Source organism: Mytilus galloprovincialis, chromosome 1, assembly GCF_965363235.1.
Source record: "Mytilus galloprovincialis chromosome 1, xbMytGall1.hap1.1, whole genome shotgun sequence".
NCBI classification, from domain to species: Eukaryota; Metazoa; Mollusca; class Bivalvia; order Mytilida; family Mytilidae; genus Mytilus; species Mytilus galloprovincialis.
Genome location: NC_134838.1, coordinates 88,174,577 through 88,189,135, shown reverse-complemented (window position 1 = coordinate 88,189,135; position 14,559 = coordinate 88,174,577). Strand labels below are relative to the sequence as shown.

The window sequence follows — 14,559 nt, the reverse complement described above, 5'->3', positions numbered from 1 at the left end:
AAAGTATCAATTTATGACCGAACCAAGTCTTTGTGTCAAAATGTCTATATTGGTTTCTAAGGACAATACACAACAAAACTAACATATATTGTCATACTAAAAGATGTTTCTCCCTCAGAATTGTATTTATAATTTAAATATCAATAGATTTTTGGTATGATTTGTTTAAAAATAAGAAGTTATTTGCTTTGTCAAATGCAATAAGGTAGCAATACACAGTTAGGAAAAAAATTTGAAATTGACACTCAAAATTTCTAAACACCCTCTACCCCCTCTTGTCTAACAAATAAGGCTTAATATTTGTGTTATGCATGTATACATTTATAGAAAGAGAATCTTCGATAGATTTGATTTCTGATGGTTATAATCATTATGGTGAAATATAATCCCTTTTTGGTGTAACCATGACAACAATCTGCATTTCTTTAATACAAAATATAGCAAAAAAAGGCGGGTGAACATGTCACAAAAGTCTCCAAAATATGGTCCAAAGGAAAATTTCAATCAATTACAGTGATACATTTCCTGAAACCATAGGTTTATATCTATCAAGTGGTAGAAAAAAATTATATGCATTTCTGCGCGTTTTTCAATAAAATTGAATTGAAAAATCTTTGTTGATAAACACTACAATAATTTATGGACCTATGGGCGGTACGGATAGGAAAATACGGACTGTCAAACAGATAAATGGCCTATAAAACATGCTAAAAGCAATCTAAATGTTCATATAAACCCACTAAGAAGGCTTTATTATTCTTCGATTATCTAAAAATCAATTTTATTGTACAAACACTTTCAATAAAAAAAATTCACCATGGCCATAATGCGAAACTAAACTTCTAACTGTGTATTGCTACCTTTGATCCGATACATCAGAATCTGTCACGACATAGTCACGCTTGTAATCCGATTAGAAAAAATCGGCTGAGTTTCCCCGAATCTGTCGGGGTGCTTCTCCAAACTATCAGGACCATTCCCGAACTTAAACAACTGCGTTCAGACAATGATAGGACATTCGAGATAATTGAGGATAGTTATCCAACTTTTTCCACTTTTCGTGTCTTATCGCTGTCTGTTCTCTAACGGGAGCAACACATCGGCAATGTGTGAACCCCGCATTAAGCCGAAATATTTGTCAATACGATTTTATAACATAATCTTCGTATACTACCGTCTTATATTAATACCTTGGTCAAATCTTTAGACTTGCATATACTAGTCTTAGTTGAAACAACGTTCAAACATATGATTGTTTTGGATAAAAACCGCAATTTTATAAGTGTGCATGCAATGCCAAAAAAAAATTCTTGGTAGAGGGGTCTAAAAACCTAGCACAAACGACATTTCCAAAAGACAGTTTATATATCCATAAAAAATACATTTAAGACCCATTTTGATTGTAATGAATTCTTCAAATCCTGACACATACATGATATATTTTTTCATGTGTGTTTATATTCCAAAACAATCTTCCGAAATATATATTATTTTGCATACATGTAAAATTGAAGCAAACTCTTTAACATTGTAGGGATGAATATCAACATGAAAAGACTCCAGTACACACAAACGAAATTGTACAGGTAATATTTTTAACATTGCATTTATAGAAAGGAGATCACACCAGTATACTTTGTACGCATTTTGATTTTAAAACGAAATAATGGTAAAAAGAGTACATCGATTAAAAAAACAGCTTTCATTCGCTCAAAATTCAATATTGTACCTGACAAGTATTTGTAAACTTCTTTTTTTAATTTCGATACACAAACTTAATCAAATTAAGGCATTTAAAATCTTCAAAATATCCCTAGAAAATAATAAAAAAGCGAGTGCCAGGGTGGTTTAATGTTGAAAATGCTACATAAATGTGCTGTTGGATAATGGAATATTTATTTAAGACGGTCTAATGTTTCTTGTTTCTGGTCAACGTATAAATTGAGGAAGATAATTCAGAATCGTAAATAATACGCCCATCACACTAGGACCACAATCCCTCTATGACTTTGATATTATGACAGTTTGGAAGTGGTAGTAAGATCGTGGTGTTCGTGAAAAGGACGTTTCAAAGTCACCATAATCGTGGAGGTCTACGACCAATCAAAACATGCTCAAAACATTCAAAGTGCAGTCGTGACCAAAACTAGTCGAAGTAGAAGCGTAGTAAGGACGTAGTAAGACCGGACATCTTAATACCGATTCTACGACACTAATACGATATACTACGATGAGGTACGCTGCTACTACGCGACTTTTGTCTTTAGTACGACCTTACTACGATATTACTACGTTATAGCCATGATAATTGCACGACATCTTTTTGTTGTATAAGAAAACGGACGCAATAACTTCTACTTGAAGTACAACCATGAAAAAACATGAGCAAAATCAACTTCTGTAATCGTTAATTCATCTGCACTGTATCTATTTAGCTGATCAAGCTACACTATAAGTCATAAGAAGAAGAAGACATACTATACAGCGTGGGTACTTTTTGGCTCGCTTTTTGTTGAAAGGAGACTCCAGGTATGAACATGTGATCAGAGTAAGTCCTCAAATTCAGAAGATAGACACACTATTTAAAACGACACTAGATCCAGGTCTGAAAGTTTCTATAACCTTAAGACACTTAGCTTCTAGGTATCAAACTCTTCAGTACGATTTCAGAGTCACTCATAATTCTATAAGTACTTTCATTCCTGAAGTTTGCCAGGGGATTGTACAAGAATATTAAGATGAAGTTATATCCAGTCCAACAGAACTAAATGAATTGCGAGCTATTGCAAATGAATTTCAGAGAAGGCAAAATATGTCACATGATATTGGCGCACTCGATGGAAAGCATGTTGTTGTTAGAAGCTCTCCTAAAAGCGGATCCTTGTTTCATAACTATAAAGGGTTTTTCCCTCTGTACTTCTTGCCTTGGAGGATGCAGACTTCTAATCATTTTGGATAGATATAAGAGGAAACGTAACAGAATCTTATCAGAATCATAGCAAGGTCGTGGTATGAACGTGTAAACTATGAAATATTGAATATTCAAGCCGACCATACAACTATCCTATTCTTTTATAGATCTTAGTTCGATCTTCATGGTATTGGCCTGGTATAACGGGGCCTGAAGACTTGTTCAACAAATATCCAATACTTCTGTGATGTTAATTGGCATATGAACTCTTTTAAAGGTGTGGAATCAATACAAATAGTGGTCAGACACGGACTTGTGACATGCCTTAAAATAAATAAAAACGTATGTTGCGATCATGTAGGACCACTTTAGTTGGACTGACAATTCCTGCGAGTTCTCTCCGCCAAAAGGTCTATTGTTTAAGCGTTTGATTTTGCGATTTGCTTAGGGACTTGCTGTTTAGAATTTCCCTCGGAGTTCGGTATTTTAGTTATTATACTTTTTGCATGTTTTCAGTTTTTTATGACTTATTTAGAGTAATATGATTATAAATGGTTAGGTCAAAATTAAGATATAACGTAAAGTTCAGAATTTAAATGCAGTATGTTTTTGTTCAAGTCCATTAGATTCGGATCATTTGTTTTCCCGTAACCTTTTGTCAGTAGCAAATTTTGCAGTAATTGATTTAGCATGTGCTGTTCTCATTGATAATTTTTGTAGAAAAGGAAACCTCATTTATTTTCCCATTTGATAATGTGAAGTTGAATTCAAAAATAAAAACGAAGATTTTCAGAGCATAATATAACCAACATAAAAAGGGCAGAAACTGTACTTGAAATGATGATACGATAGATCGTAATTCTAGTATATTAGGTTAAGATACCAGAAATTACAAGTATGTTGTATTTAAAGGCTTCAAGTGAGGCAATTGAATTGTAGAAACTCATAAAGGTTACCGTACTTAAATATTTAATGAAATTAAATCATTAGTTAACGGTCTTTAATTTGATTTCTGTAAAAAGAATGTAAACTGTAAAAGTCGCGAAATTATGAGCGAAGATAGCTTTGAAACGTGCAGCGATCATTGAAGGACAAATTTACTTAAGAAGGAAATATTCTTTTCCCTAAGTTACGAATTAGCAGTTTGAAAGACCTTTCCCATTGAGACACATTAAGTAATTTCGTTAACATTCGTATATTTTGTACAAGTACGATTTCATTTAATATCCATACTGTTTGTAAGTGAGTGTCACTCTTTTCAAATTGATGATTCATTTGTCTTTGAGATTGTGTAAAATTCATAAGCGTAAATAAATGAAAATGTATATCAAATTACCTCAAACTGAGACAATTATTATATTTTTTACAATTTTGTATTTAAATTTGTAATTGGTTTGGATGATTGTAACTTTATGTTTTCCTTTTTTAAGCAAACCCAATTGGTTGATTTAGATAGCGAAGACGAAGACAAACTGGAGTATGGGGAAATCAGAGTTATGATAGGCCGAAATGATGTTCACGATGAAGAAGAATTAATACGAGTAAATGAATATCATGAGGTAAAATACAGTTGTATCCCAATTAATTGCATAAATAATCTATTTAATGATGATCATTTACAACAAGTATGGATAAAGCTATACTAACAATATTACATATTACTATTAAACCAATTACTTTTTTTCTAAACTGCAATTTTTTTTAATAGAGCAAACGTGTTTTTTTGTATCAATCAGTGTTGTTTTACTTGCTTTGTTCACTTAACATTTATTATCGTGACTTTAACATCGGTATCATATTCCTGTGTCTGTATTCAGCAATTCAGCTACTTTAATATATTCATTGCAATTATAATTGTTGCTTGAGCACATTTTAGTTTCAAGTTTATGAAATCTATCTTTCTGCCACATGATAGGTAAATTGCGTTTAAATGACGTCCTTTTATAAGGCTTGGTATGAAATCTATTATGCAGTGTTTATTTCTTATATTTTTGCATATTATAGAAGAAAACAAAATATCATTTGCATGAAACAACGTTTTTAAGTTGCGTTCTTCACTTTTCTTATAACTGTTTTATGTAAGTGATTCGTAGTTTCAAATTTGTTTTATTTTTAATTAAAATGTCATTATGTTAGTTTAAGATTTTTAACAAAGATATTTCTACGGTTTGTCTTGTTTTTTTCGTTAGTGATTTATCCTTTGTTTCAATGGCTTGTGGAATTGAACATAGGCATTTGCAGAATTTCCTGGTGTACTGTTCCAAAACCATACATTAGAAGATAGATATGAAAACGAACAACAAATTCATGATAAATGTCATGATTTATACTTAAAAATTGACCCACAGTCAATTAAAACAGACAGCATCAAATTGCACCAATTAACTTCACTATCAAGTTCTCTTTTGAACTTAAGACTGATCAAACCATTATTTGTAAATTTGAACTTTTTTTTCTATCGTAAGATGTCTCAGCAGTATTTATATCTGTAATGTTCCTCAAATTTCTACCAAAAGGTATGTGTTTAAGTTACTATCATTCTCGAAAAAAGTACATGTACCTAGTGTAAAATACTACCGTTTGACACAGTTATAACACAATTTTTCTGCCGTACTTTTTGTACATTATTGGAAAAATGTCATAAAACAGGTTGCCCTGATTAATATATCTCACAGTTAGTCATTAAAATAATTGACACTTTTCAAAGGTCTGCATTGTCAGGTTAAACCTTATTTACCTTTTGTAAACACATTTCTGCAGACGAAACTATAAAGAAAATTTAAGGATAATGTTTAGATTGATGTTTGAATCCTTGCAGTTTCCCAGATATATCATAGTTTAATTACAAGTTAGCATGTTGCCATAACCCGAAAAGAGAGCCAATCCCTCTTTCCTCATTTACGCTTATTCTTAGAGACCCAACCTCACGTATTCAAGCCCACGGGATTTCTGTAAAATGAATGTAAACTGTAAAAGTCGCGAAATTATGAGCGAAGATAAGTTTGAAATTCAACGTGCAGCGATCATTGAAGGACAAATTTACTTAAGAAGGAAATACTCTTTTCACTAAGTTACGAATTAGCAGTTTGAAAGACCTTTCCCATTGAGACACATTAAGTGATTTCGTTAACATTCGTATATTTTGTACAAGTACGATTTCATTTAATATCCATACTGTTTGTAAGTGAGTGTCACTCTTTTCAAATTGATGATTCATTTGTCTGTGAGATTGTATAAAATTCATAAGCGTAAATGAATGAAAATGTATATCAAATTTCCTCAAAATGAGACAATTATTATATTTTTTACAATTTTGTATTTAGATTTTTAATTGGTTTGGATGATTGTAACTTTATGTTTTCCTTTTTTAAGCAAACCCAATTGGTTGATTTAGATAGCGAAGACGAAGACAAACTGGAGTATGGGGAAATCAGAGTTATGATAGGCCGAAATGATGTTCACGATGAAGAAGAATTAATACGAGTAAATGAATATTATGAGGTAAAATACATTTGTATCCCAATTAATTGCATAAATAATCTATTTAATGATGATCATTTACAACAAGTATGGATAAAGCTATACTAACAATATTACATATTACTATTAAACCAATTACTTTTTTCTATACTGCAATTTTTTTTTAATAGTGCAAACATGTTTTTTGTATCAATCAGTGTTGTTTTACTTGCTTTGTTCACTTAACATTTATTATCGTGACTTTAACATCGGTATCATATTCCTGTGTCTGTATTCAGCAATTCAGCTACTTTAATATATTCATTGCAATTATAATTGTTGCTTGAGCACATTTTAGTTTCAAGTTTATGAAATGTATCTTTCTGCCACATGATAGGTAAATTGCATTTAAATGACGTCCTTTTATAAGGCTTGGCATGAAATCTATTATGCCAGGTTTCATTAAATCAGTGTTTATTTCTTATATTTTTGCATATTATAGAAGAAAACAAAATATCATTTGCATGTAACAACGTTTTTAAGTTGCGTTCTTCACTTTTCTTATGACTGTTTTATGTAAGTTATTCGTAGTTTCAAATTTGTTTTATTTTTAATAAAAATGTCATTATGTTAGTTTAAGATTTTTAACAAAGATATTTCTACGGTTTGTCTTGTTTTTTTTGTTTGTGATTTATCCTTTGTTTCAATGGCTTGAGGAATTGAGCATAGGCATTTGCAGAATTTCCTGGTGTACTGTTCTAAAACCATACATTAGAAGATAGATATGAAAACGGACAACACATTCATGACAAATATCATGATTTATACTTAAAAATTGACCCACAGTCAATTAAAACAGACAGCATCAAATTGCACCAATTGACTTCACTATCAAGTTCTCTTTTGAACTTAAGACTGCTCAAACCATTATTTGTAAATTTGAACTTTTTTTCTATCGTAATGATGTCTCAGCAGTATTTATATCTGTAATGTTCTTCAAATTTCTACCAAAAGGTATGTGTTTAAGTTACTATCATTCTCGAAATAAGTACATGTACCTAGTGTAAAATACTACCGTTTGACACAGTTATAACACAATTTTTCTGCCGTACTTTTTGTACATTATTGGAAAAATGTCATAAAACAGGTTGCCCTGATTAATTTATCTCACAGTTATTCTATTCATTAAAATCATTGACACTTTTAAAAGGTCTTCATTGTCAGGTTAAACCTTATGTACCTTTTGTAAACAAATTTCTGCAGAAGAAACTATAAGGAAAATATAAGGATAATGTTTAGATTGATGTTTGAATCCTTGCAGTTTCCCAGATATATATTAGTTTAATTACAAGTTAGCATGTTGCCATGACCCGAAAAGAGAGCCAATCCCTCTTTCCTCCTTTACGCTTATTCTTAGAGACCCAGCCTCGCGTATTCAAGCCCACCCTTCGTGTTTCGTTTGTTTTAAAGACATAATTCAATATAACGATTCAAGGAACTGAAACCTACGCGCTACTTTGTTTCATGAAAAGGGATTTAAATGTATTGGTTCTCTTAAAGAATAAGACACAATGAACCAATTCGATAAACGATCAAGTCATACAAATTCGTCAAACTTGACAGCTTTTAACCAAACAAGCATATATTCAGCAAACCAACACACTTATCAAAACTCAAAAGAAATTAATCAACCAATAAATATGCAGTAGATGTCATATGGTGGATTGGTCCAACATACAAAACCAGCCACCAGCAAATTGTGTATGAACATTGGGGAAAATATCCAATAACAATTGTTTGTTCAAACGATTGACTTTGTTATTTGCTTTCCTTCCGCCATATTTTTCCCTTCCGCAGTATTGTAGTTACGCAAAGACATTTTCTTAATCTTATTGCACAGGAAGGGTGCTTTTGAAATTGATCCTGCTTGTCTGAGTGCTTGATCTGTAAGAGTAAACTCTACAAATATATTTTTTCTTGTGAGCACATCTCATTTGTTACAAAATAAAAACCCAACGAAACAGAACTATATTCAATTTGTCAAATTATTTTGTTTATTGCTCTTTAAGTCATGGATTTTTCCGTCAAACTTGATCAAGTGACTACATCTATTAAGCGTTATCAACCCTTCTATATTTAAACAATTTGTTTTTTCGCGTTTTCCAGTATTCATTCACCGTTAACCTTAGACAAAACCTAAGGACTACATACTCATGAACGATGACTAGAACACTTATACCAGGTCACAAATATCATGTTCTTAATTTTTCGTTTATTTCATATTCATTGCTCTTTAAAACGTTTTAATTTGTCAAAAGAAAATTAATTGAAATGTAAGTCGCAACATGGCGTTAAAGGAAAAGTATATCAAAATAGTAAGTTGTAAACTATAGTAGTGTAGTGATAGGTTCGTACTTTTAACCACGAAATTGAGGTCAAATTCAAAAGTCAAATTGACGTAAACGAGTTTGATCTTTCCGATACATGCAAACTGGTATATGAAAAAATATGAAGAGTTTTGAATTTAAAATGAATTCTAGGACCTTGATTAATTCAACCAGAACTGACCTTGTTGAAATGGACAACACCTATTAGTTTGATTCTGAGTACCTGAAAGCATATATATATCTTAGGAAACAATGTGAAGTAACTTTTCATGTGAACCCGGAAGTGACGATTTATTATCCGGAAAAAGCAAAGACTCGCCATTCTTTCATGTAAAAGAATTTGGAACCAAATTCGTAAATCTCCGTTATTTCAAGATAAAACTATCTAAAGTTATGAATTTTTAAAAATTTATGAAATGAACATTAACCAATTTAAAATGATAACAACCTAATGGTTTCTCCACTAAAATTGTAATTCTCATATGCTAAAAGAGAAATTTTTGACCACTTTTGAATTTTTAAGGTTAAATTATGTTGTATTCTACTAAATTTTTCAATGTCCAGAGAAAATGTTACGGCCATGTTCCATATTCGGAATATTTCTACTATATTGCATTTGTTTAAGTATCAACATATGCTCATTTTACCAAAAACCATACTGATTCATTTATTTCTATGAATAGTAGATGCTACATAATGGATTTTACTGGGTCTTAAAGATTATGGATGCTCTTTCGATTATATTTAATAACTTTTGTAGTTGTGAAATTGTTTTGTATAAAAAGCACATAGCATATTTCAAAAAAGTGACTGTGGATAATGAAGAAAAAGATTAAAATTGCATCTCCACCTTTGACAGATGCTGATGTAATTCTTTTAATTTCATATTGAATACCTCAAAGTTTGGATGCTGGCTTCCAATTATTTATAGATTCTGGCATCCCAACATATCTGGATGCTGGCATCCCAAAATAACCGAATGCTGGCATCCCAATATATCTGGATGCTTGCATCTCAATATATCTGGATGCTTGCATCCCTAAATATCAAGATGCTGACATCCCAATATATTTGGATGCTGGCATCCCAAAAATATCCGGATGCTGGCATCCCAATATATCCGGATGCTGGCATCCCAAAATATCTGGATGCTGGCATCCCAAAATATCCGGATGCTGGCATCCCAAAATATCTGGATGCTGGCATCCCAAAATATCCGGATGCTGGCATCCCAAAATATCTGGATGCTGGCATCCCAAAACATCCGGATGCTGGCATCCCAAAATATCCAGATGCTGGCATCCCAAAATATAGGGATTCTGGCATCACAACCATGCAGACATGTACCATTTTTCATTATGACATACGAATTTAAATGCTGCTTCCTAATCAACTGGATTGTAGTGTTAAGCCGCCAATATAACACCCAGTACATTTCCTAAGGTTTTGATGTGTGTTGAATGCATATGAAAACAATCAAGTAAACATAAGAAAAAGCTACTGATGAATGCCAGGAAGATTATATGTTTTGTCTTTGTTCATGTCCAGTGGCCAGTTTAATGCATATTGAGAATGTGACATCATAGGTCAGAGTGTGAAATGTATACTTGACCCCAAATTGAGTCTGAATTGTTAAGTGCTAGTTTACCATGCGAATGCTGATGTAAACAATTTGATATTTATAAAACTATGTCAATGTACTACCGTTAAGTTTCCAATAATTAGCCAATTTTAATGTTATTTTCTGACTTTGATTACCATTATGTAAGACATAATGTATACATTTTACTGACCATTGTGGTCTCGAGACATTCCATTTATATATGATGACATCAGGACAATTTTCAAATCTGATATGCTCATGTTTCGAATACTCATAGAATTTTTTTTTGGAAAATAAGCTTAATGCAATTGCCGACTGAAATATCAAGTTTAGTGGTTCCCAAGGCTTTCAGAAATCAACTGGACATTCTTTTTTCCTGGACTAGATTCTTTTTTACAGGGCAATCACACATATGATTTGGAAAAAAAAATGCTGCTCATTTTGTATTGCATAGTATCAATCAAATGAATTTGCCCAATGACCATCAACCTTGGGAATTTCTGATTAACTAAGTCATCCAGCACAAACACTCTACAAAACGGATTGGTGACTGTACCTTTATTAAAATGCTAAATATGAGGTGCATTATATGTAAACCTGCATAATAATTTTGTTTTGTGTCTATGAGAAACCCCATTGGCATTCAATGTATAAATTAAGGAGATTTGTTTCCTGCAATTGCATGTATACAATAAAACATGTACCACAATGCAATATTTAAAAAAAAATCTATTATCAATACTTGTACATAGTGTCTATGATCTGTACGTACTGGATATTGTCAGTATCTCTGGACTTGCTGTATACATCTTCCAATGAGTCAGTACATCATGTCAGGATCTTCTAGTACTAGAGCCTTTCATTGCATTAACAAAACTTACATTTTCTTTATTACAATCATTATTAAACTTGTATCTTTCTTCTGTATTTTAATATTTCAATATTTGTTAATCATTTAATCAAATCAGTTACACGAACTGGAACTTTCAAACTTTCTATTATCATGTATTGCTAGTAATCTGAAATCAGCTGGAATCACAAATGATCTGGTGCTGTTTGGATGATTCGTCGTCTGAGTTTAACCTGTCCAATAACTATAAAGTGTTGCGATACATTAATACACAACACATGAATAGTAACCAGACAGGTGAAGCCACTTCTTTACAAATGCTGAAAAGAGAAATAATAATTATATGAAAGATTATTAACAATAATTGTTCGTTGTAACATCACAACACTAGTAGGGAACAGAAAGTAGATATTCATGTATGATGTCATAATGATGTAGAATTAAATTTAAAGATTGCTTTCTCATTCGTGGTTGACATTAAAAATAAAATACTTGCACACCCACGTCCCTACGAGAAAAAAGAAAACCTTCATTTAAACTTCTTATAAATTAAGTTTTCCACACCAATATATGCCTGTCGTTTCTGTGTAGTCGTTAAAAACTATTCAAAACACATATGGACCACTAGTTCAATTGAATTTTTATGGAACAACATTATGAATGGGAGAAAAGTGTTCAATTTCATCAGGTTTTTTTTTAGAAATACATCCTACATGTATTTAGTGACTTTCGTGAAATTTTATTCCCATCTAAGAGTGTATTCGGTTAACACCTTAATTTGTATGTTGTGTTTTTTTTTATTTTAGCCTAGTCCTGGAACACAAAACTCTTGTAGCGATATTTACATTTTCCTAAATTTTCGTATTTTCTTTTCATTCATTTTGCAAATTTGCTATGTATTGCTTTTATTATCAAGCTTCCACCGAGCTTCGTTTTAAAAAAAAAGAAATAAATCACGAAAATATCAGCTTAAAATCATTTATGAAAAGATGACTCCGAGGCATATTTGTAAGACTAGCTTGACCCATAAAACTATGTAACCTATTATCATTAATTCCTGCCAGTAAGCTAAGTACAAAATGTATTTAATTATATTGGAGTAAATTTATTTTGAAATCGGTAAATCTGTTATGTATGATAAGCGTTTCTTTCTTTTAAAACATAGTATTTCAAATTTTACATTCACTCTTATTCATATATGACTATGCGGTATGAGTTTTGTTCATTGTTGGAGGCCATATGCTGACATTTAATTGTAAACTGCTTAGTCATGTTAGTGCTATATTATTTTGTCTCAGTCCGGTGGAGAGTTGTTTCATTAGAAATCATACCATTACTCAGATATTACTCTGACTTCAAACGGCTGTTTTACAAGACAAGCTAAGCCTATGAGGAAGTCAAGACTCAGAGTTATCTCGGACGGGCACAAGTTAACTGGTTTTAGACACTTGCAAAAAAGGCAAACATACAACACATTCAATTTTCTAGACCGAAAATCAATCTTAAATTAAGTTTTTCATACTTTATTTTTCTTGAACTCAAAGGACTCTTACCAGTGATGCATTTTTATGGTTTTTCCATAGGTTGTCTAGGGGTAAACAAATTAATTTTGCGGACCCAATATTTTTACTGGCCATGGTCATATTGATGGTGGTTAATAGTCTCGGTGGGGTTTATGTCGATCATATTTGTCAAAACTATTCATAACTTCATGAAAAAGTAGATATTTCCATAAGGCAAAAGAAAAAGAATATAATATGTGTATTTCCTATTTCCATACCTACCTTCAAGTTTTTTAGTCCAGCCCCCTCCTTTTTCGTGTGAAAAAAAAATGGTTTATTACACAGGTAAACAGAAAAGATGACTTTAGCGGGTCCCTCTGTTATGGCAGTCAGTGCCCCCATCCCCAAATCCCATTTATAGAAAGTTCTGAAATCACCATTGGCTACCACAAACGGATCGAAGTGCATCCCTCCCCGACGACATGGGAGAATCTGGCGACTGACATTAATCATTGTTGCCTAACCATTTAAGCCTGTAATTTTCCCTCTAGAAGTAATCATAATTATATTATCCGGCTGGCGTATCAAGTCACTGAAATGCGTCCGAGATTACTCGGACTTCAAACAGCTGTTTTGCAAGACAAGCTAGGCCCATGAGCGTAGGACGTCAGAGTAATCTTGGACGGGCACAAGTCAAATCGTCTCCTATAGAAAAATTCGACATCTGATAGTATATATATGAAACCATTACAGACATACAGTTGTCGAGTTGAGTTGAATATTCATTATGAATGGCTAAATCTGAGAAATCTCGGACTACGAAGTGCATGTAAAATATAAGCAAATCTACTTACCTGTATGAATAGCGTTCTATTGTGTATATGTTTCTGTTATATCAAAATGATAATAATAGCGGCATACTGACCAAAGAAGTGTTTTTCGTCCTTCCCCTTGCAACCATTTCCACTTTTTAAACATTCTTTTTACATGACGTCATGCGGGTGGGATTTGCCGCAATTAGCGTAGAAAAATAGTACAAGCGCTTTCAGTATTAAACATAAGAAAAACTAATAAATAAGAGAATATTAAAAGGGTTATCTGTTTTAATTACTTTTTAATAAACATTTATATCGGTATAAGTGATTGATTTCTTATCATGTTTACTGTCTCTGCATGAATCTCTACGCATGATGGGAAAACATTTCTTACGTCATAATATCCCTGACGTCATTAGATAAAGTGTTGGGAGGAAAACAACAAACGGATTTTTGTTGTTGTTTTATTTTTTGCATTACACAAAATTATGCATTGGAGTACATATATCGAAATTTGGCCAACAGTATATCAAACAGAACTTGTAGGATTACTGCATTCGGATATTTTGCCAGCATCTCAATATTACGGGATGCCAGTATCTCAATAAAACGGGATGCCAGCATCCCAATATGACTGGATGCCAGCATCCCAATAAAACGGGATACCAGCATCATAAAATAACGGGATGCCAGCATCTCAATAAAACGGGATGCCAGCATCCCAATATGACTGGATGCCAGCATTTCAATATATAGGAAATCCAGCATCCCCAAAAAATAAAAAAATATTTAAAAAAAATATATGCAAAACTAGCATCCCAGTAATAGTAAGATGCTCCAGTACATTATTCTTTTAACAACAGCATCTACATCAAATTTTTATGCTGGAAGCATATAAAATCAAACAGACAGCATATGTACTATAAAAAGATGCTACCTTATACAAAATATGAAAGCAATTAAAAAATTGAGAAATACTTTGACAAATTATTCAAAATTAGCATATTTTCATTGACATATAGTATTTCCTAG

The 14,559-nt window shown here is 32.2% G+C and overlaps 1 protein-coding gene across 1 annotated transcript in view; it reads left to right on the top strand.

Annotated features, from left to right (window-relative positions):
* Positions 1-14,559, top strand: part of LOC143061976 (uncharacterized) — a 290,220-nt gene that overhangs the window by 167,676 nt on the left and 107,985 nt on the right. The window contains exons 3-5 of the mRNA XM_076233859.1: positions 1,535-1,586; positions 4,342-4,470; positions 6,284-6,412. Coding sequence (XP_076089974.1) covers positions 1,535-1,586; positions 4,342-4,470; positions 6,284-6,412 — 310 coding nt within the window. The remainder of the gene's footprint in view (positions 1-1,534; positions 1,587-4,341; positions 4,471-6,283; positions 6,413-14,559) is intronic.